This window comes from Myotis yumanensis, unplaced genomic scaffold (genome assembly GCF_028538775.1).
Source record: "Myotis yumanensis isolate MYYU_CA2020_CCGP unplaced genomic scaffold, mMyoYum1.0.hap1 SCAF_15, whole genome shotgun sequence".
NCBI classification, from domain to species: domain Eukaryota; kingdom Metazoa; phylum Chordata; class Mammalia; order Chiroptera; family Vespertilionidae; genus Myotis; species Myotis yumanensis.
In genome coordinates, this window is record NW_027223766.1 from 28,999,319 (window position 1) to 29,022,797 (window position 23,479).

General features: G+C 41.3%; 1 protein-coding gene across 4 annotated transcripts in view; it reads right to left on the bottom strand.

The window, feature by feature from the left end:
* Positions 1–23,479, bottom strand: part of COL14A1 (collagen type XIV alpha 1 chain) — a 179,148-nt gene that overhangs the window by 14,788 nt on the left and 140,881 nt on the right. For all 4 annotated transcript variants that reach the window (XM_070392050.1, XM_070392051.1, XM_070392049.1 and 1 more), the window contains exons 41-45: positions 19,527–19,580; positions 18,966–19,037; positions 9,859–9,894; positions 8,584–8,650; positions 5,158–5,346 (exon numbers count right to left, since the gene is read on the bottom strand). In XM_070392050.1, the coding sequence (XP_070248151.1) occupies positions 5,158–5,346; positions 8,584–8,650; positions 9,859–9,894; positions 18,966–19,037; positions 19,527–19,580 (418 nt within the window). The remainder of the gene's footprint in view (positions 1–5,157; positions 5,347–8,583; positions 8,651–9,858; positions 9,895–18,965; positions 19,038–19,526; positions 19,581–23,479) is intronic.

Consider the following 23,479-nt stretch of genomic DNA (forward strand, 5'->3'; position numbering starts at 1 on the left):
TTAATAATAATATTAGAGTGAGTGGTGCTCTTAGCACCCAAACTAGTTGATTCTACATAGTAAATGTAATGTGCTAATGATATCTATAGGAACCCATGAGTTCTGACAGTGAAAGTCTTTGAAATGACACTTCCCAGTCATTTCCACTCTCAACTTTTCCAGGCATTGATGGAGAAAGACCCTGCCACCATCAACTGGTTTTAGAGCAGTGGTTCTCAACCTTCTGGCCCTTTAAATACAGTTCCTCATGTTGTGACCCAACCATAAAATTATTTTCATTGCTACTTCATAACTGTAATGTTGCTACTGTTATGAATTGTAATGTAAATATCTGATATGCAGGATGGTCTCAGGCGACCCCTGTGAAATGGTCATTCGACGGCCAAAGGGGTCGCGACCCACAGGTTGAGAACCGCTGTTTTAGAGGATGATAAGTATTGGAAGGCTTCTCTGGGGAAGGCCTTAGTAGGAAAAAGAAATATAACCAAAAACCAAGACACTTGTTAACCCCAGACACGTGCCTGCAAAAGTAGGAGAAGGTAACTTACATTTAGTTGCATAATACCAATGATGTATTTGCTATCTTAGTAGATCTTCAGTGTGAACACAATAGAGACAAATGTAGAAAGACTAAGTAGTTGATAAATCTCAATTATATCAGCCTGAATTTGTAGTGGTTGCATTCTCAGAAATTCTTAAATATAAGTACATTCCGACTTCTTCATTATTATTTCCAGTATAGTCATGCTGAGAATTTGCATATTGGAATAAATTATTAGATTTCCCTTTTACTATTTCATATTACACTAGAGGGGATTCCAGTTTTTAAAATTATGTGTGAAGATAAGTTCTATTGATTATCTATGAATTTCATTGTAGAACACTAGAAGAGATGTTGCAAATTATTTGTTACAGAAAGGAAACAATATGTGTGCTAGGGTTGAGAACCATGACTTGAAAGGTTTCAAGCCCTTTCCCATCTCAGGACCTTTGCATATGCTATTGCTGTCTCTACCTAGGATGTTCTTCTCTCACTCTCTTATATATACGCCCAACTCCTAAATTTCAGGTCTCACTTGGATAAAACATCAACAGGCTGCATAGAAGAGTCCCCTCTTCCATGCTCATATAGCATCCTGCATTTATTCATAGCACTTATAACAACTGATGTTAAACCATTCATATATTTTTTGTTTAATATCTGTCTCTATGGTAGGCACACGAAAGGCAGGAAATGTATGCCCTGTTTACCACTATTTCCTTAATACCCAGCACCATGCTTGACATGTAGTAGATGCTCAGTAAGTGGTGGTTAAATGAATGAGTGCAGATCGAGAAAGATTAAGTTGTGAGATCAAACAGCCAGAATGACATAGCTAATAAGTGGCAAAGCTAGCATTCTAACCCACAAATGTTTGATGCCTCAAACCCCATGCTTTCCACCCATCATGACGCTTCCAGCTAAAGCAGCATCACAAATGGTTTCTCTCCTAAGATATCAGGAGTAAAAGAAGATTGAATGGCCTTGTTCCAGGTTTCTCCCCTATCCCCCCCACCACCACCAAGGCTGAGATACTAGAATAGGAGTATAACTTCTATAGGTATATCCCAAATTGCCAGATGCATGACCAGTTTCCTTGTAGGTAATGTCCCTACTTGGACTCTTATGTAGTCTCAGTACATGCTACAATCTTAAAACAATCATCAAGTGTCCAAATGAGTAACCATAGGAAATGTTTTGATCACATTCATATTTATCCAACAGATCACCTGGCTTCATTTCCATGGAGGTCATCTGCCAGGTAATGGATGCCCACAGCTATCCAAATACAGCAGAACAGAGTTCACAAGGAGCTTGCAAATAGCCCAACCACAGCCCACTGTGACACTCTGATCAGCTCAGCTGTTCACATTTTTAAAAATATATCTTATTTCAGAGAGGAAGAGGGAGAGAGAGATAGAAACATCAATGATGAGAGAGGAGTCATAATTAAATGCCCTCCACTGGGATCAAGCCTGTAACCCAGGTATGTGCCCTGACTGGGAATCGAACCATGATTTCCTGGTTCATAGGTCAATGCTCAACCACTGAGCCATGCTGGCTGGGCTATTCACATGTTTTGAAATGTAATTATTAGAAGACAACAGCATTCTCCAGATGCTGCACAGTTCTGACTTCTCATCTGTGACACACCCACTAAGCAATGATTCAAAGGTAGCAATAGGGCAGAATGGAGCAAGCACAGATACTCTGGAATCACACAGATCTAGATTCAAATCTGGGTCCCCTATTGTTCAGGTACATGACCATGGACAATTGACAATCAGTTGAGCCTCAGTTTCCTCACCTAAAAATGGGACAAATATTGATCTCATTAGACTTTTATGAGCATTAATAATGTGCTAAGCAACTGGTAGTTTAGTTGCTTAATAAATGCTCGCACCCTTTTCTATCAAAGGCCACATGATGTCTTCCTCTAAATTCAGTTCGCATTTATCTTCTCCCAGCTCATACATTCAGAAACACTTCATACCCTCTATCCAAACCACAATATTGGCAGATACATTTGGTGCCTAAAAGGGAAAGCCACGATTATAGTATTATCTCACACACTGCCAAGACAAAAGTCTTGCATAAACTCTGTGCTCAGTAAATGTTTGCTGATTTATTGTTCAAAATAAACCAGATATGAATCCCAGCTGTTATGGATGTACAACTTAAACATGAAAATCTTTAAATGGATGATTCCTCTTATACATTATTTTTGGGGTTGTTGGCCTATAAAACCCCAGCCTTAAACCCCAAACCACACCCCTCAGTTGGTGATCAAATGAAATCACCTTCCCTCAGGCTTAAAGGGTATCTCACTTTCTGTGTTACTCTCATCCTCCATGTATTTGTGAAATTCAGGATTTTGCTTGTCTACTGTACCCTTTAGGAGCATACATATCTACTAGTGGCCCAGTGCACAGATTCATGCACAGTCTCCGGGGTGCGTCACCAAGAACCACCACTGCCAAGTCACTACAGCTCGGCAGTAAACCAGATTTGGGGCAACAGTGCCCCAGCAACAACATAACCCATAGCCAAAGGTGGAATCGTGCGGCTCCTTGAGGAATCCAGCTCCCTCCTCTCTGGTTCCAGGGTGCGTCACTGCCAAGTCACTGCAACTCAGCAGCTCCTGTGTTGAGCGTCTGCCCCTGGTGGTCAGTGTGTGTTATATGTACTGGCCAGTCAGCCAGTCGGCTGGTCACTTAGCCTTTTATACATATGTAGGTGTGTAGGTAAGAAAATTACATCATGGAAATTCCTATTTCAAGGGTTGCCTGGGCCACTGAGAACTCCTGGGTGATTTCCCCTGGTCTAAGCATTCAAAGGCTCCTATAGAGCAAGAAACACAGCCTGGCAAGAACAAAGATAGGACTTCCAAAAAGAACACAGACAACTTGGGATTTGCTGAGATTGACTCAGGTGCTGGCTCTGAGCTCCCTGAGTCACAGCTGGCCCATCACCAACACCATGAGCTGCTGACAGAGGTGGCCACCCTCCTGGCTGCCAGATCTCTGGTGTCCTGCGAGGAAATTTGCCGGTCTCCATATCTGCTGATTCAATGCCCTTGCACAGGGAAAGCCCTCAGAAAGGACAATCAGATTCAGGTCTCAGTCAACACAACAATGATCTAGTGCAGTGATGGCGAACCTATGACATGCGTGTCAGAGGTGACACGCGAACTCATTTTTTTGGTTGATTTTTCTTTGTTAAATGGCATTTAAATATATAAAATAAATATGAAAAATATAAATCTTTGTTTTATACTATGGTTGCAAATATCAAAAAATTTCTATATGTGACACGGCATCAGAGTTAAGTTAGGGTTTTTCAAAATGCTGACACGCCGAGCTCAAAAGGTTCGCCATCACTGATCTAGTGAGTACCTATGATGTGCAAAGCAATTCAGACCTGATCCCTGTTCCCAGAAATCCAGTGGTTCACCAATACCTGATGGGTGCTAAAATTGGGGGTGGGGTGGTCAGGGGGCGGAGGAGACAGTCAGGACATCAGGGATTCAGAGCAGGAGATATTTGTGGTCTGGGGTGATCAAGCCAACTTCACCCATGAGGTGGGTTAGGCTGAGCCTTGAACTCAGAGTAAGAGGTACAGAAGACAGAAAACTTCCAAAGGAGGAACAATGGGCACAGAAGTGCAGACGCAGAAATGCACTTGGCCTGTTGGCATGGAGCAAGAATGGATGTGAAATAGTATCTTTGTAATCTGCAGTTCACATCCCAGATTTATAAAAAGAGTCCATCCTACCCATCTCACAAAAAGCAACATGACTCACAGAGCAGAGAGGCAATTAGTTTTTGCCCAGAACTACACTCTATAAATTGTGTCTTAGAAAATACTTTTGTCAGTCGCCTCTCTTCCATCACTCTCTTTGTAGTTCATGTCTAGCCCAATTCCCCACATCTCTTTGATCTTATTATACAATACTGTTAAGACCTGTAAAGGGTAGAAGAAAGGGCTAAGTAGGAGCTCTATTTTAAAGAAACTTTAGTAGGAAATATAAGACATTGGCCCATTAAATAAGTAAATAAAATACTGCCTCATATTATAGAAAGATAAACCACAAACAGTATTTATTGGAAGTTTCGAGCTGCCATGTTCTGCATAGGCTTATGTGAACCATCTGACCATTTGCCTCATGACTCCCTTCAGGGCTGTCACTGACTGCTGCCCACCGTGAGCCCTGCACAAAATCAGCACCAGACCCAGGAAGCCAGCTCTCTGCTTGCCATGACTTATATGCGATGCCATTTAGGTCCAGAGGGGGCACTATTTTCTGATTCTTCTACCTGGAAGGGGCATCTTTTCTTAATTCCTCCCTCTAGAGGGGACATCATTCTCTCATTCACACAAAAGCCTCTTAGAGGTGGGTTGGGGATTCTGATCCTCTTTTTTTCATACAAGCAGAGGTAGCTCTTGATAAACACTTTGTAGATCACTCAATGTTTTCAACCTTGGGATAAATAGGAAGCTGCAGCATAGATGGGGTAAAATTAATTTAGGTCCATTATTTCGGACGTTAGCATGGTATAAGCACCACTGTAAGGCTCTGCTTCATGGCACTCAGTCAGGGGAGTGGCCCAGCTTACCTCGTTCTCCTGGGGTTCCTGGCACACCTGCATTTCCTGGGAAGCCTGGGGTACCTGGGGGTCCTTGTTCACCAGGAGTTCCAGGTGAGCCCGGCCTCCCAGGCTCCCCAGGAGGCCCCTGGACAGTCCGGACTGATGAGGAGTGGCTGGGAATCTGGTTGAGGATGGCTGTGTACCTGGCCATGTGACCTGAGACAGGAAGGATAAAGACAGCTTTCAATCAACTATCACACAAAGAGAAGACTTGTCAAGGCTCCAAACAATTCTATCAGAGGCGCATATAGGGGGAAAGCACACCCTTCTGAAATATGTCGATTTCCAAAGTAAAAAGTTGTACATTTTATTTTGGATGATATTAGCAGCTGGATTGTATTCAAGTCGCATCTCATGTGTTTGGAATTCCACAGCTCATGTCAGCATCTCAGTAAACATCATTTGAACAGAAGTCATAAATTTTATCTTCACCCCCAGCGTGTATCTGACCCCCTAAATCCTCACCCAGCTGCCCCTTTTCTCCAGCAATCCCCCCCCACCCCCGCCCACCAAGTGGTCTTTTTTTTTCCAGCCCACAAAGTCTGCTCCACCCTCTGGCTCACAAACCCCCAGACAAACGCTGTTTCAACTCATCTTTTAGTTGCCAAGTGTTTTTTTGCAAGAACCTTTACTTGGGTCCCAGCTGCAAAAACTCCCATTAGCTTCATTTTCAAAAACACACAAACCCTGGTTTTCTCTCCCATAGTAGCTTAACTCGGTTATGCCTGGAAGGATATAGTTTAATAAGTAGAAGTGTAGATTAATAAAGTGCTTGATAGTCATAATGCCTCAGGGTAGCAAGCACTTTTTCTAGCATCACGAAGAGGCAAGCTTTCCCCACATAAATGAATTTCCAGGCTAACTATTTCTTATCCCTTTTTAAACATTCAAACTTAAGAACAGTAACCATTTTTAGATGGATTACTGCTTAAATATATGCAAGCATTCTTCAGCAGAGGACCATGACTGTAACTGGGATTGGCTTCCTGACGTCTCAGGGGGGCCATCAGCTGGCACGCCCATGAATGTTGGGTGTGGCCAGACATTTCTGCATCTACTTGTTCAGTTTCTTCCTTTGACAAGGGGATGTCCTCTATCACTCCTCTAGCTGTCATCACTTTGGCCTCACAGTGTCCCATACAACCTTCCCTAGCATAATTGTGCTGACCAGCTTTGGATGAAAAACCAGTTAACTGAGAATGTGAGGATTTATATGCTGACTGATAAATCAAGTTCTGAGGGGTGAACTGAGGAGAAACCGGAAGCAGTGTGGAAAGATGGCTGAGGTGTCAGAAATATAGCCTCTGGGCAGGTTGGTTGGGTCTTGGTCATACAATCTCTCCCATTTCTTTCTCTCGCCACTGCACGGACAGGCAGGGCCTCCTTGTCTCACAGCCCGATTCCAGTGTTCTTGTCTAACCCTGCTGGCTTCCATTTCCTAGAAGTTGTTCACAAGAATCTGAGAATTCCCAGGGGGAAAAACTCAATTTTAAACTCTCCTTTTAGTGCATGTTTTAAACAACCATATATTTATACAAGACTTTTATTCTACACTGGACTAAGACAACAACTATTGTGAAATCTTCTACATACTCTGGTTAGTGAGTCATATTAGGATTTAACCCTTAGGTTTCCTTAAAATAAATATCTGCTCATTTACATTGAAAAATACTTGAAATGAGAAACCTACAAAATAATCCAAGATACAGGTTAACTTTGGATGTATTCTTTTATGGTTAATCCTCACCCAAGGACATTTTTCCACTGATTTTTAGAGAGAGTGGAAGGGAGAGGGAGAGATAGAGAGAGAAGCATCAATGTGAGAGAGACATATAGATTGGTTGCCTCTAGCACGTGCCCCAACCGGGGTCAGGGATAGAGCCTGCAACCAAGATACATGACCTTGATCGGAATTGAACCCAGGACCCTTCAGTCCATGGGCCGACACTCTATCTACTGAGCCAAACCAGCTAGGGCATGGATGTATTCTAACTGTTCAATTTCCCTTTTATAATATATTGTGTTTTTAAAGATCTTATTTTAGCATTCAACATAAATGGTTTCACTTAACTGGCAAATTCTCTCTCTCACACACATTCAGTTTGGGCAATATAATATAAAATTAATTAAAGTTAAAATATAGGGAGCATTACTACCATGCCTGAAGAGGGTAGCTTTGTACTCACTTGTCCTGAGAGTTCTGTCTTAATGAAACCTCTCCCAAGCTCATGCAGATCTTTATCCCAGGCCTCCCCCAAGGGGAGATCTGATTCTATCTGCTACATTTGGAATTTCGGACCCTGCCATTAGGACCTTCTCAGGCACTCACGGAACTCCCAGACTTCCCTGGGTTAAATTAATATAACCTCAAAGCTGTTAAGGCAGCAACACAGGTGATGTCAGCCCTGGAGGTAGAGGACTCTATGGGGTGGAGGGCTTGACAGCCTAGGGCTAGAGCTCGCGGGGTTTGAGAGGAATATTTCATCTCTTCTTGGCCTCAGATCTGCCTGGAACTGAACAAATTGTTGGCAAAGAGAAGGGCCCTCCAGTTAGATTATTGAGACAACATAGAATCAGTGGCCAAGATGGAAATGTGCAAAATGGATGAGTTAGTAAGTGAATGAGCAGAAATCAATAACTGAAATACTGGACTGTGGAAAAGTTCACATTTACAGTAAAAAAAAGGGGGGAGGTGGGGGACAGGTGTCATACCAAGTGTATACCAGCATAATTTTTGGCATAAAGCACAAGTATGGTATCAAATAGCTCATGAAGATTATACACATGTGTGTGTGTATTTAGGCATAAATCTTAAATAATAAAGGAGAGGTCCTTGGGTTAACCAAAAGAAATGGATATGAAGGAGGCGCTGATTTAAAGCTAGTGAGTGAATAGAAATCAACACTATGAATCCTCTTTTGTGGTGAAGGCCTGGGGAGGGGGCAGGAGTGGGGTGAAGAGGGGCAATGGGGGAAAAAAGGGTCATCTGTAATACTTTCAACAATAAAGATAATTTTTTAAAATATGTCATCTTTTTGAAGGTAGCTTCTCACGCCTCAATCTGGCAGCTTACATGTGCTGAGTACTTGAGAAAAAAATCTATCTATCCATTCGAGGAGATGAGGAAGGAATAAAAGATCTGATCTGAGCAGTCACGTTAAATCTATCTGGGCAAGCAGGGATCTCTTGGACAAATGACACAGAGGAATTTGGCGTCTGTACCATCAGTCTAGAAATCTGGGGTAACCTGCAATGAGCTCTTAGATGGCTTAGTGATGGACATCTGTAAAGCTTACACATCTGCACGAACACATAGCTTTAGAGGCGTTTTCCTTCATGGTCACACTCACAGGGATGAGTAACAGGAAGCATCAGTAACTACAGGGCACTTACTCTGGATGAGCTGTTCGCACACCTGGCGTGCCACCGCTCTCACCATGGCCTGAGACTGCAGGTCACCCTGGATGAGAAGAGAAGCAGACTCCTGACTCTCAGCCACAAGCCCAATCACATGGCAAGACTTCCAGGTGGAGACCGGACTCGACCCACTGTTCCCACCTAGGCTCTTTGGCTCCAAGCAACAAGTAGGATTGACATTATGGTTCACGCAGGGAAGGAGTAAGCAGTTCAACATTCCTGATGCTGGGTTCCTTATTAACTTAAAGAGCTCAAGTAAGCATTCCTGGTCCCAGATTCTAAAAAATTTAGTAGTTCTGAAACAAATCCATATGTATATTTAATGCCTCATGTAAAGCTCTTTGGAGCTTATAAAATGCAGCACTTTCTCAAGAAGTAGCTTACTTAATACAAATAACAACTCAGAGGAAAGGTGTTAAACCCATTTTATAGACAAATGGAGTTAAACACATTGCCCAAGGTTACACAGAGGTAACTGGATGAGCCCAAGGTCACTGCTGTTTCTACTATAGCCAAGAGCACAATTATATTAGCAGCTGCACAAATTCTCAAAGGACTGATAAGATCCCTAAAATAAGCTGATTTATGTTCTTTGATCCTATGCCTGCCATTGTCTTTCTGGGTGCCAATATTGGAAAAACATTACTCCCATTCTATTCCTTGGCATCTGTATAGAGCTTTTACTTTTCTGAAGCATGTTCCCATGCATTATGTAATTTCTTGATCAAATCCACTTTGTGAGTTAGATGAGTTTAAGTCTCTCTATTTCTCCTTAAAGAAATGGACCAAAGGTCATCTAGCTGGATGGTAGCAGATCTGCAACTAGTAACCAGCTCTCCTGACTTCCAGCCCACAAGGTGTTTCCACTTAAAAATGGGTTCGTGGTCACATGAGTTGAGGAGGGAGTGAGGGGAGAAGAAATGGTCTAAGACAGTGGTTGGCAAACTCATTAGTCAACAGAGCCAAATATCAACAGTACAATGATTGAAATTTCTTTTGAGAGCCAAATTTTTTAAACTTAAACTATATAGGTAAGTACATTGCTATTAACTTAATTAGGGTATTTCTAAGGCTTAGGAAGAGCCATACTCAAGGAGCCAAAGAGCTGCATGTGGCTTGCGAGCCGCAGTTTGCCGACCATGGGACTCTAAGAGCAATGAATGATCCTGATAGTAAATGGTGATCCTTTGTGAGGCATATGCAATGGAAGGTGTGCAGTTAGCTCTGATTGGTAAACAGAGCTAGACTTACTCGTTCTCCTCGCTCTCCTTTTGCTCCAGGAACACCCTGTAAAATTTTAAATTGTCAAGTTACTTGTAACACTGCACTTAGCCATGCATTAAAAACATCTTATTTTATTAAGAAATTTTCTTCGTGCCAGTAATTCTGCAGCAAAAACAGACACACAACAACAGTAATAAACAAACAGCAACCCACCACGCAGAAATAATTCTTTTAAACATTGGAGGAATCCAGACTTTTAATGCAGAGACACGGTATGTTGTTGTTTTTTACAAAGTATTTTTTCCAATTACAGTTTCCATTCAGTATTATTCTGTATTAATTTCAGAGGTACAGCAAAGGGGCTAGAAAATCATGTACTTTATAGAGTGGTCCCTCAACCGCTGCTTCAAGTACCCACCTGGCCCCATACATAGTTGTCACGATACTATTGACTATATTTCCTAGGCTGTAATCTATATCTCTGTGGCTATTTTGCAACTAACAATTTGGATTGCTTAATCCTACTTCACCATTTTCAACCAGTACCCCAATCTCCTTCCCCTCTGACAGCTGTCGGTCTTTTCTTTTTATCTATGAGTCTTTTTCTATCTTGTTTTTTCTTTTATTTTATTCATTAGATTCCACATATAAATAAAATCATATTGTATTTGTCTGTCTCTGACTAGTTTATTTCACTTACAGAATACCCTCAAAAAAGTATGCTTTTAAAAATTTTTTAATAGATTTTTATTGATTTCAGAGAGGAAGGGAGAGGGGGAAAGAGAGAGAAACATCAATGATGAGAGGGAATCACTGATTGGCTGCCTCTTGCACAACCCACATTGGGGATCAAGCCCGAAACCCACATGTGCCCTGACTGGGAATCAAACCGTGACCTCCTGGTTCATAGGTCAATGCTCAATCCCTGAGTCACCATGGCCGAGCTCGACAAAGTAAGTATGTTTTAATAAAAAACTGGAATCATGCAGCAACACTGCTTTGTAACATATATCATTTCACTGAATAGGTCGTTAATATCTTTCCACACTAAACACCAGTCTATGAATTGTGCTCAACTGATGCTTCATAACTTATTTCACAAATCTCTGCTGAGGAGCTAAGCTGTTTCAATTTCTTAAAGAATATCTCTGAAAGGAAGGAACAGATCTTCTCACCTAAGAGTTCTGTGAGGTTCTGTAAGTAAGAGATGAGGTCTGTGAAATCCCACAGCCTCACTGTGCTTTTAAATATATATTTTTAATGATTTCAGAGAGGAAGGGAGAAGGAAAGAAAGAGAAACATCAATGATGAGAGAGAATCATTGATCGGCTGCCTCCTGCACACCCTCCACTGGGGATCGAGCCTGCAACCCAGGCATGTGCCCTTGACTGGAATTGAACCTGGGACCCTTCAGTCTGCAGGCTGACGCTCTATCCACTGAGCCAAACCAGCTAGGCCTCACTGTGCTTTTAATAGCACACGATTCTACCACCCTGATAATGGGAGCTCCAACAAACACGGACTCTCAGCTGAATTATTATTTTGTTTTGTGGTTTAGCTGCTCTTTGACCCGTAAGAAACTATCATAACTGTAAAACTTTTGACTGAAAACCAATGGCTTTTTAAAATGTTTTTGCAATGAAATTACACTTACAATGCCAAACATGTGTCTTCAGAAAGATTTTATCTTTTTGTTTCAATTCTGAGACAGTGTAATGAGAGTAATTCATTGGACAATATTTTTATAGTCTCTACCCAGAAGATAGTGGATGATGACATTTAAAGATGAAATCTGCCATGCTGTCAGGCTGCTCCCAGTTGTTACCACAATCTCAAGTCTCAAACCAAACTCAGTATCTTCTCCAAAATCTCAATTCATTAACAGTAATCTTGCCTCAGCCCTCGCAGCCCAGGCTTCATTCAGAAGGTCATCTGGAAGGATGTCCAGAAGGATGTCTGGTCTAATTAGCATACTACACTTTTATTATTATAGATATACACACACTCATACACATAATAGTAGAATCATAGTGTTGGGCATATGGGTGTTCACACTAAATTTTTTCAATTTTGTGTAGGTTTTAAAATTTTCATACTAATACTTTAGAAAAAAGAGTGTAAAACATGGGATCTGCAAGCCACTTAAACTCTCAGAGTTTCTTTGTAAGATGAGGCCGTTAAATTTAATGGTCTCTGGGGTCCCTTACAGAACTAACATGTCAGTATCTCATAATGCAGTCATTATTTCAAACAAGATAACACCAGGGACAGAAATTAATGAAAAATACCAAAGCTGGGTTTGCAAGATATATCTCGACCTCTTCAAAGAAAGCAGATCCTCACTACTTGTGATCCCTGCCAGCATGTGAGTTCCAAAAGACAGTCTGTGTAGCTGATGGACTTTGGTAACCCCAGTTCCTAGGACTATGTTTGGGACACGTCAAGTGCTCAAAAATATGTGCTGAATGGATGAATGCATGGCTAATTTTCATTTCAAATCTGGGTGACAGGCCAATCTATGCTTCATTTTAACTGCCTTGATTAAATATTTAAGACATATTAAGGTTCTGGACAGTCTAGATTATTAGGAAAAGTGCTGATTTTGTTAAAAAGCATCCAATTTTCATTATTAAAACTTTTTGCAAAAGGAAGATCTATGAGACACCCGTCCTCAGCCCCATTGTTTTGGGAAATAAATGGACTGACTGTGTCCTCTTCTCTCATACCTTAGGCTCTACAAATGGGCACATCCCTAAAGATGCAGTAGGTTTAAGTGGAGAAAAGAGCCACTTGTGTCACCACAAGTAAATTTTTAATGGAACCAGCTTTTCAAACATTATGTGAAACACTAAAACATAAATTAGCAAACAAAAATATGTAAGTATTCCACATTTTTAGTATATTAAGAAACTGTAAATGCTAGTTGTTAATACTTAAGCTGCTTTCCCAGGCACCAAGCACTGTTCTCGGTGTACTATTTAACCTTCATAACAGTCCTATAAAACTAATTCATTTAATCCTTATAAGACACCTCTAAGATAAACTCATTTGTTCTTTATAACAGCCCTACGACATATTATTTCCATTGTACATATAAGGAAAGTGATGCAGCAAGATGTTAAATAACTTGCCCAAGGTCACACAATAATACAATGGAAAAGCTGGGGCCAGAACCCAGTCAGCCAGGCTCCTAAATCCATGCACTCTCCAGCATACTGTCTCAAAAGAGAATGCCCAACAAACTTGTTAGCCACTATTTCCTATTCCAGTGAAGATCATATTTTTCCTAATGAAATAATAACTTAAAAATCAACCATAAATCCCGCAACCTAACTCTAGTCATTCAGAATTGGGTTTTAGCTCAAATTATTTTCCCTTGACTGTTTTTATTTCTTTACCGATACACTATTGGACATTTCCATGGCTAGCTATCATTGGTTAAATGGACTAGCTAGAAACTCAGAAACAGAAATTACTGTGCAAACCTAAGTGATAAGATAAATGAGGCCTTTGGGATGGATATGTTTAATCTGGTCTGAAATTTCTCAAACTCAGCCTCACTATGCTTGATATGAAATAGCTACAGGACACAGCCAGGCAGTCTCAGTGGAAGGTCCATTTAGGGAAATATCTATACAGTAAGAAGTTAGTTTTATTCCAACTTCTCTGACATCTTTCCTTTGATTTTTGCAAAGTAAAACAAAATAAAAATTCCTGAGCAAGTGAAGGCCCATAATTCCACCAAAGTATGCTTTGAGGGAAAACACATCTTTCCTGCAGACATAGGCCAGAAAAAGTGGCACATTTCTCTTTCGTTTCAGGAACATTTGAAATATAAAGAAAAGAAAAATACAGTAGCTACATTCATAGATTCACAGAATTTTAGTGCTGAAGGGAAGAGGAATAATTTCATGGTCCAAGTCCCACATATTAAAGATGTCTGTTCACTAAAATCTAAACATCCTCGCTCAGCTCTCAAGGTTCTTCCAAGGACTGGCCCCCAATCTATAAGAATCATCTTCTAAAATGCCCTTGAATAGCAGCCTAACTGGAACGCAAACATGCCTTCATTCTTTCTTCTAACAAATACTTATTAAGTACCCTCTATGATGTGAGCTGGAGCATAGCAATAAAAACATGAGTGTGATAACATTTCTTCACTCAAAAGACCTATCATGTTAGTGGAGGGATGAACATTGACAAAGTATTTCGGCCGGAAGAGGTGATGGTGACCTCACACAGGAAGTGCAGTTTTAAGGAGAGAATAGCCAGAAGAAATGAGAAAAAAACAGCCCAGACAAATGCAAGAGCATCCCAAGGGCCAAAAAAAAAAAAAAAAAGGAAAAGAGAAAGGTAAAACAGTATGGCATATATTTGGAGAACTTTAAATAATTAGGGATGACAACTTCAAGCAAAGGGATGATGGGAGATACAGTTGAAGGGGAAAGAAAGGGCCATGTACATCTGGCTACATCATTGGGGTCTATCCTCTGGGAACAAGGATCCAGGGAGGATATTCAAGCCAGGGAATAACACATCAGTGTTGTTCTAGACAGATCTTCTGGCAGCTGGGAATGGACCAGACCAGGGCTAGAGCTTCTTGTGATAATCTTGGTGAGAAATGAGGATGGCTTGAAATAAAATTTGCAAAGAGAAAGAGTTGAAAAATACTGAAATGGACCAAAGACAGGGGGATGCCCTGTGCCTGCTTTCTGTTTTCCTACAATCCCCATGTAGACGATGCCACCTTCCTGTCTCTCTAGGTGCCAGTCACACGTGTTGCAAGATCCCTTTGAAATGCTGCCTCCATCAGGAGCTGCTCCTCACCTCTCAGCTCAGAGGGGTGTCCCTTCCATCTCTCTGTCTTTGTCCTCTCTCAATGCAACTTTCATAACAACATTCTTGTCTTGTAAGGTATTTACAACTTTCTGGCTTTTATCTATATGTACTTATACAATAAAAACAAAAAAAACAAAACACCATTCTCTCTAGATTGTCCATGAATGTGGAAAAATACTTTGGTTACCTTTTGTAACCCTCAGAACTCATCTCTCTCATGTGCCTACACATTGTGGCTGCTCAGTAAATATTTTTAAGTGGATGCATTAAGAAACTGAGGTTCTGAGAGGCTAGATAAAGTGCTTAGTGGCTCGCACAGCTAGTCAAAGTCATATCAGGAACACGTCTAGAAAGAACCCAGGTGTCCTGACTGGGTTCTTTAAATGGTGTAGAGCTGGACCTCCTACCTATGTTGATTTCAAGATAAACACACGGCCCCTTCTCCCATGTGCTTATCACCATCTGTTCCCCTGCAAGGAGGCATGGGATTTAGCCTGTGCCTAAACCTCAGGTAGGAGTTGCCATCACAGCTGCAACGCACAGTCTGCCTGGGGAATTCAGCGGCTGAAGACAGAGTGCCTGCAAGCAAGTGTTCCTGGCACCGGCTGGATGAAATGTTGCTATTTTCAGTGAGGCAGTCTGTCTTTCTTGGTCTCTTTCCCTCCTGCCTTCCTAGACAGACATCCATGGGAAAACAATCATGGCCTTAACACCTTGACACCGAGCCCGCGTTACCAGGCCCGCCAGTCTGGCAGGCAGCAGGCCTCTGGTGGCTCAGGGCCCTGAACACAGGGAGAAGTCTGGGCTGGACAGTTCAGGGTAAAACCCGCTTTGAGAGGCTCCCCAGTGCCCACTGTGGCATCCCCACCCAGTGTCTATGAAACCAGACAAAGTGGCTTCTGTCTCTGATAAAAATGCCATATCAAGGGCCCTTTTCTGTTCATTTATAACAATAAAGATAATATTACTAACAAGTGTTTTATTTCCAGGGAAACATTTATTGGTATTTCTGTATGCTCCATATTTAGAGGCTGTTCTCGAGTTATAAAATGGCCAGGTGGATAAGTGGGCAGGGATCCTCCTTCCTTAATGTACTCCATGCCTCTCAATCCTTCACACACCCCACTATCCTCTCCCAAGTTCCCCAGAAATGCCTCTTCTTTCCCAGCCCAGCGCTCTTGGCTCAGGAGCAACCCAACGGGGCTTAAGGAAAACTAGTTCTAGGTAATGTCAGTAAGACTGAGACATGCAAATTAGAGCATGCACAAATACATTTGTTCATTGATGAACAAATTAAAGAGGTTTGGGGTTTTGTTCTGGATTCCCTTCAGGATGCCTCAAAGCCTCTGATGTCCTCAATTCTCCCCTGACACTCTCAGAAAGAGATTTAGTGCGCTGTCTCCGACACCCCTTTAACCAGGGGCTGCTCCCTGCATCCTGCTGGCTGCTCAATAAGTATTTGTAAGTGAATGCATTAGGAAACAGGTCCTGACAGACTACATAAAATGTTCCATTGAACAAGATAAACTCTTGTTACCAGGAGCCCACTCTGGGAAGCAGGCTGGAGCCTTGTAGCAGAGATGATGCTTCGAATCTCTTTTCTGGTGGGGAATAATAGCCTAGAATCAATTGCATAGATGAACTTGCAGTGAAAAGACAGTGGAGACAGGACTATGTGCATGGTGTGTGTGTGTGTGTGTGTGTGTGTGTATGCCAGTGTATGCTTCCGTGTAGCATAACCATACTTAGTAATATCATTTTGGATAAAAAAGATGTGTGAAGATAAAGCAATCAAAATTTTTTCTGTGACTCATTGTCAGCTTGATTTGAAAAGAGATCTAAAATGTTCTAGCATTAATTTGAAAGAAAATGTGCACCCCTATATTCATTGCAACTTTATGTACAATGCCAAGCAACCTAAGTGCCCATCAATAGACAACTGGATAAAGAAAATGTGGTACATATATACAATAGAACATTACTTGGCCATAAAAAGAATGAAATCTTACCATTTGTGACAACATGGATGGACCTAGAGCAGTGATGGCGAACCTATGACACGCATGTGAGAGGTGACACGCGAACTCATTTTTTTGGTTGATTTTTCTTTGTTAAATGGCATTTAAATATATAAAATAAATATCAAAAGTATAAATATTTGTTTTACTATGGTTGCAAATATCAAAAAATTTCTATATGTGACACGGCACCAGAGTTAAGTTAGGGTTTTTCAAAATGCTGACACGCCGACCTCAAAAGGTTCGCCATCACTGACCTAGAGGGTATTATGTTAGTGAAACAAATCAGTAAGTGAAGGATCAATACCATATGATTTCACTTCATATGTGGAATCTAAAGAACAAACTAAGTGAACAAATAAAACAGAAACAGACTCATAGATATAGAGAATGGACTGGTGGTTGCCAGATGAGAGGGGAATTGGGGGATGGGGTGAAAAGGTAAAGGGATTAAGAAGTACAAATTGGTAATTACCAATAGTCATGGGGATGTAAAGTACAACATAGGGGATATAGTTAATAATATTGTAATAAATATGTATAGTGCCAGGTGGGTATTGGAAATATTGAGGAATCACTTTGTAAAGTATATGATTATCTAACCACCTGGAACAAATATAAAATATTGAATGTCAACTGTAATTGAGAAATAAAAGTATTTTGAATGACAATGTATTTGGAACAAGTATATGGCTTTGTGAAGTGACTGCTAAGGAGGGCATTTATTTGGGAGAGCAATTTAGGATGTTTTTGCTAAAATCTGGAGGCATTTTTAATTCTCAGATCTTGTGCATGTTTGTGCGCCTGATAATATATCGTGTAAATTATAGCTTAGAATATGACTCTGGATATAAAATAATTTTATTGAAACAAAAATAAAGAGTAAAGTGACTGGATAGCTAGAGAGAGAGACAAGTGTCTTTCTAAGCGAGAGCTGCTGCTGTCTTGTTCATTGTGATAGGCAGAAAAAACCCCACATCCCCGCAAAAAAAAAAAAAAAAAAGTGTTCATACCCTAATCCCAGAGCCTGTGAATATATTACCATAAGTGACAAAAGGGACTTTGCAAATGTGACTTTGTTAAGGATCTTGAGGTTATAGAAGGAAATTATCTAGGGCTATCTGGGTGGCCCAAATGTAGTCACATAGCTCCTTTTTGGGAGCTAAGAACCTTTCCAGGCTGTGTTCAGAGGAAGATGTGATTATGAAAGAATGTCCAGAGAGATGCAACATTGCTGGCTTTGAAGATGGAGTGGGCCATGAGCCAAGGAATGTGGGAAGACTTTAGAACCTAGAAAAGGCAGTGAAATAGATTCTTTCCTAGAACCTCCAGAAAAGAAATGCCAACATCTTTATCAGACACACATCAGACTTCTTACCTACAGAACTTTAAGACAATACATTTGTGTTTTTTAAGCCACTGGGACTATGGGGATTTGTTATAACAGCAATAGAAACAGAATTCATTGACCTCTCCTACCCTCACCCTTCATATTTCACTGTTCCACAAATTCTTAGCAGGTTTGCAGTAGTACCAATATTTGCACATATTGATTATTTTAGCTTGTGGATACAGACTTAGTACATCACAAACAATACCAGAATGCTGACTAATAGCTACACCAAAGGAACAACGTGCGAGTCACAGAAGATGCCAAATGTGGCTTTGGAGGCCGTGTGAGACAACTATCTATTTTACGGAGGAGGAAACAGGTGCACATGGGCTCATTTGTTTCTCCCCATCTCTCCTCTCCCCCTCCCATGATCACATTTAAACACCAACCTAAGAGATGAGAAGCACAGCATAGGAGGTAATCAGTTCCAATCACTGTGCTTTTATTTACACCACTATTCGTTTATGTGTGAGTATGTTTTACACGAAATTCTGTCTTTCTTGTAGAATTTAGAAAATAAATGTATTCCCATTCTCACTAATCCTTGACTTTCTCAAGTTGTGTATTCCAACCCCACCCCCAGGAGACAGGTCTAATCAACACACAGCTATTGTACCTGATCCCTATAAAGAGGGCATTGAGTTTACTTAGCCAAAGACAAAATAACGAGCAAGATTAGTTCCTGTTGGGACCTACTCTCTTTAGCCATGACATGTGCACAGTTTGACTTTAATCTTTATCCTAGGACCTTCTGTGTTCCCTATGGATTCATCTAGGATTGAGTAGGATTTTTGACCAACAGAGATGCTGGTATATTTAAACACATTAATAAGCCAGCGGGATGGCTGGGCAACCATCTTGACTGGCTACTGCTGTATACTCACAGGTGGTCCCAGGGCGCCTTGGGGTCCCACGCTTCCTGTGATCCCTGGGACTCCGGGGGCTCCAGGAATTCCCTAATAGAGAGACAGGAAAACGAAGCAAAGGTGAGGACTCCCACATTCTCATCAAAGACAGCCAGCTCTCAAGAAGGAGCCAGGGACACACACACAGAGCTCCCTTTCCCCTCAGCAACAAGACTTCAGGATCCATTGCTCACTCCTGGTCCCAGCTGCCAAAGAAGTAGGGAAGACATTTTTTCAGTTGTCTCCAAACTACCAATCAGTTGTAGTTCTTTCAAATTCAAGCCTTATCTGTGTCTAATAAAAACCAAGTTAATGCAGGTGATCTCATGGGGAAGTGGCTCAGAGATCAAAGGATCCAGCCATAGGGTTGTATTATTTTTAAAGGATATTTTAGGCAGAGGTCTATAGCCAAGGCTGAGTTGTTACACTACAGCAAAGGTGGCTGCCAAGGTTAAAGGTCTGGTAAAAGAAGATGATCTCTCAAAAGAAGTAAAATGCTTGAAAGCAGAGTACATGCCAGTAGTTTCTGGAAATACTTACAATTGGCCCTGGTGGTCCTGGAGGGCCAGAGGACCCATCCTTTCCAGGAAAGCCCTGGGGAAAAGAAACATAGTCTGTCAACTTTGCAGTCGCTATATGTGGCTTTCAGAATAGGTGTACCTAATTCATTTAATATTCGGGGGCCAAGTCCTGTTGCTTGCTCTGAACTTCCAGGGATTCACTACTTTTGAACTCTTCATGGAAATTGTTCTTGGCAAGACTTGTGTGTCTATTGGCCCTATGAAATTGTCCAGTGCAAGAATTTTAGGTGTGAGAAGTGCTACTTCAAACTCAAGCAGGAACTTGCTCCCAGAAAGTGTTTTTATTAAACGAAACATAACAAAGGAGAAGGGAGGTCAAGTCTCTGGAACTAATGACCAGTCAGAAGGACAAATTAGTGACTTCCATGACCTAAGAGGGTTTGGAGGAGGGGATCCCTATCACCAGGATCGGTATTACAAATCAAAAAGTACTATAATATTTAAAATTCTGCAACTCTCCAGGAGCAGCCTAGAGGACAATTTGGGAGGACTAACAGCTGCAATGATAGATTTTTGGCTCCTGGACAGGTTTGTAGACTGTTATCATGGGCTTACAAATGGTACATCTTTGCTTCCCATTCCATGTTGGAAGAGCTTAAGACAGAAAACAAATCCTTTTTATTTTTTTTAAATCTCCCTAAAATATTGAGCATGTGTATGTGTGTTATTTTTATGTGTGTTAAAAAAATTAACAGCTGGAATGACTTACTTTTCCATGCCTATAGTTCTCAGTTGTGGATGCTGGTCCTTCCAACGTAGTTAAAAACATGAGAGAGAATCTTCTATCTAATTTTTATAATAGGCTCATAAAATTGTGTCCAAAACATCACCTTCTACTACATAGAGAAATGGACTTTTCATTGTGGGATTTTATCCTATTGGAGAAATCCATACCCATCTTGAACCAACCCAAACCAACCTCTCCCAGCTTCCTTGACCTCTCCCAATTCTCTTTCTAAAATGTGTGCCACTCTCACAGTGAGCTCTTCTTTCTACTTATCTTGCTCATGAAAATCCACCTGCTTAGGGCTCCCCATCCAAGTTCACAGTATTCCTTCCTACCTCAAGGCATCAAATGAAAGAGAGTAAAGAGGAAGCTGGAGGAAAGGAAACAGTGTGTGAGTTGGGAGACAGGGTGTGAGAGGCAGCAGAAGAGGGTGTTGGATTAGAATGCAGGCAAGGCATTGGTCAGCAAGACCCTTTCATCATGCACTCAAGCTTGAGTGCTACTGAGTCCTAAAACCAGATAAGACAGAAGATTCTAGAGCTCACCGACATGCGTGGTTTTCCTTTCTGCTTGGGCACATGAAGAGGCTACATTGCCCAGCCTCCTGCTCCAGCAATTATGTTGGAGCCATAGTGCTGAATTCTGGCCAATGGAAAGGAGCCAGTTCCAGTTCTGGCTCATAAAAATTTCCCATGGGCAATCCTTCACTCCTTTCCTCCTTCTGTAGCAATGTCAAAGGCCACATGTTAAAGATGAGAATGTCCCAAGAGGAAAAGACCCTGAGTCCCTAAATGACTACATGGAGCAGAGACCAGACTTCCCTAATCCTCTGCCTATCCCATTGACAGCAATGGATAATGAACAAACAATAGACTTTATTTTATTGCACTAAACCATTTTAATTTAGGGTTGAGCTTTTAGGCTTGTCTTATAGTTGCTATTCTATACTAATACACAAGCTAGTGTTGTTGTTTCACTACTACTTCTTTCACTGTGGTTAGTCAAATATATTAAGTCAGAAAGCTACAGTGATAAACTGGGTACAGAAAAGTTACACACACACACACACACACACACACACACACACACACCCTTCCTTGAGTCTGCTAGCTAGACAACAAAAATTAATACTGAGTCCTAACCGGTTTGGCTCAGTGGATAGAGCGTTGGCTTGCGGACTGAAGGGTCCCAGGTTCGATTCCGGTCAAGGGCATGTACTGTGGTTGCGGGCACATCTCCAGTGGGGGGTGTGCAGGAGACAGCTGATCGATGTTTCTCTCTCATTGATGTTTCTAACTATCCCTCTCCCTTCCTCTCTGTAAAAAATCAATAAAATATATTTTTTAAAAATTAATACTGACATGGGTTAGAATAAACTATTTTACATGGAAAAAATATACCATGTCCAAGAAGAAAGGCATAAAAAATCAGAATATGTGAGAGATGAACAGGACCCTAGAACTCATCCAGCCCAACTCCCTCATACGTGAGAAAACTTGGGACAAAGAGAGGTTAGGAGACCCTACCATAAAAAAGGATTTTTAAAAAATCTACTCTTATTTCCTAGGTGAAGTTCACATAAGGAAAAAATGGACTCTGTGCACATATCCAATAATTTAAGAAGACATTATTAAAAGGACAGCTTTTGCTTCCTGCCTTAAAACTCTTCCAGCTCTGGATGGAGAACGAGCGTGCAGCCATGTGCAAGCCCACACACGGCCCCGGCCCACGGCCAGCACAACTGCCCCACATCAAGACTGTAGCCTGGCAGGAAGTCTGCCCTGACTTTCTCCCAGGCTGTGTCCAGAGGGAAAAAAAATCTCAAAAACAAGCGGGAGGGCAGGAGGACAGTTTCATTCACAGATGGATGCCAACCAGGGCATATTTTCCTAAAAGCAGCGAAGGTCAGCAGGAAATAACACATTTACTCCCTGCTCCCAATCCTGTGGAAGGAGTTTAAAAGGCAAGGACCTGTTGGTGTGTCCTCCATGGTGGGGCCATGGATACTCCAGTGAACAGTTTCGAATTCATGTGATTTATAGACACCACGTGTGTGATCATCTGAAGGGAAGATGATACAGCTAAATTTGGCCGAGTGGCTAGTGCTGTAGTGATCAAGCCAAAGATGTGTTTGCTCACTCTGTTCTCCTACATAAGGAGCACCCTCAGAAGCTGACATTTCTTCCTCCCTCCCTTTTTTGAGGGCCAAAATTATGTTTTAATCACTGTTCTATTCCTAACACCTTCCTAGCACATTGCTGGCACAAAATAGGTACTACTAAAATGTTTAATTTGAATAAAATTGTTCTTGAAGATGTGCTCTGATTATCATGTTAAATAAATAAATATTAATCTCAGGTATAATTAGTCTGAAGATGCATAAGGCAGAGGGACAGGCCAATGTCAGCCCTTCGTTCATGAACGCCCCCACAAGCAGGACGTCATCTACCCTCAGAAGCTGACATTACCTTTCAGTGAATATCTTAGGAGTCATGTCCTGGAAGGAGACCTGGGCATTGTGCCTTTGATTTATAGAGGGAGTGTTCTTGGGAGACACCTTTCAGGTAGTGACGGAGGCAGGAGAGGGCAGGGGACGAGGTTAGGTCAGAATTTTAGCTGATGGTTGGCCTCAGCCAGGTCCCATGGGAGTTCTGGAGTGTGGATTACATGTCAGAGTTGACCCCGGGTAAGGTTTTATATACCCACATCAGTTAGTCATTGACAGGGACCAAGGTGGCATTTCCAAGGGCAATTCTCTGTAGAAGAGGCAACCGTGAGTGGTTAGGAGTCAACGTCCATAGCAGCTAGGGGATGGAGTGGACCTGCCAGGTGAGGGGATCTGATCAGTATCAATTTCAATGCATGTTACTCTAGCACTTTTCTATATGGACTGTTGTAATAAATTGAGTATTTTTCAACATAATAATTAAAGAATAAAGAAAGGTATCCTTAAGACTATCTACCATGAGTTACCTATTTTCCTCATTCCCAAATTAAAATGTACTTTTTACACATTATTATAACTGCAAGTATCTTAAGTTTAATACCGTTTTAAAAACACAAAGTCATTTCCCCCACAAATATATTCCTAACCCTAGAAAATAAAAAAGTTCACATTATCAAATATAGTTTTATTTTTTAACTTTTGAATCACACTAGTAAATTTACCTTTGAAAGACTTTTAC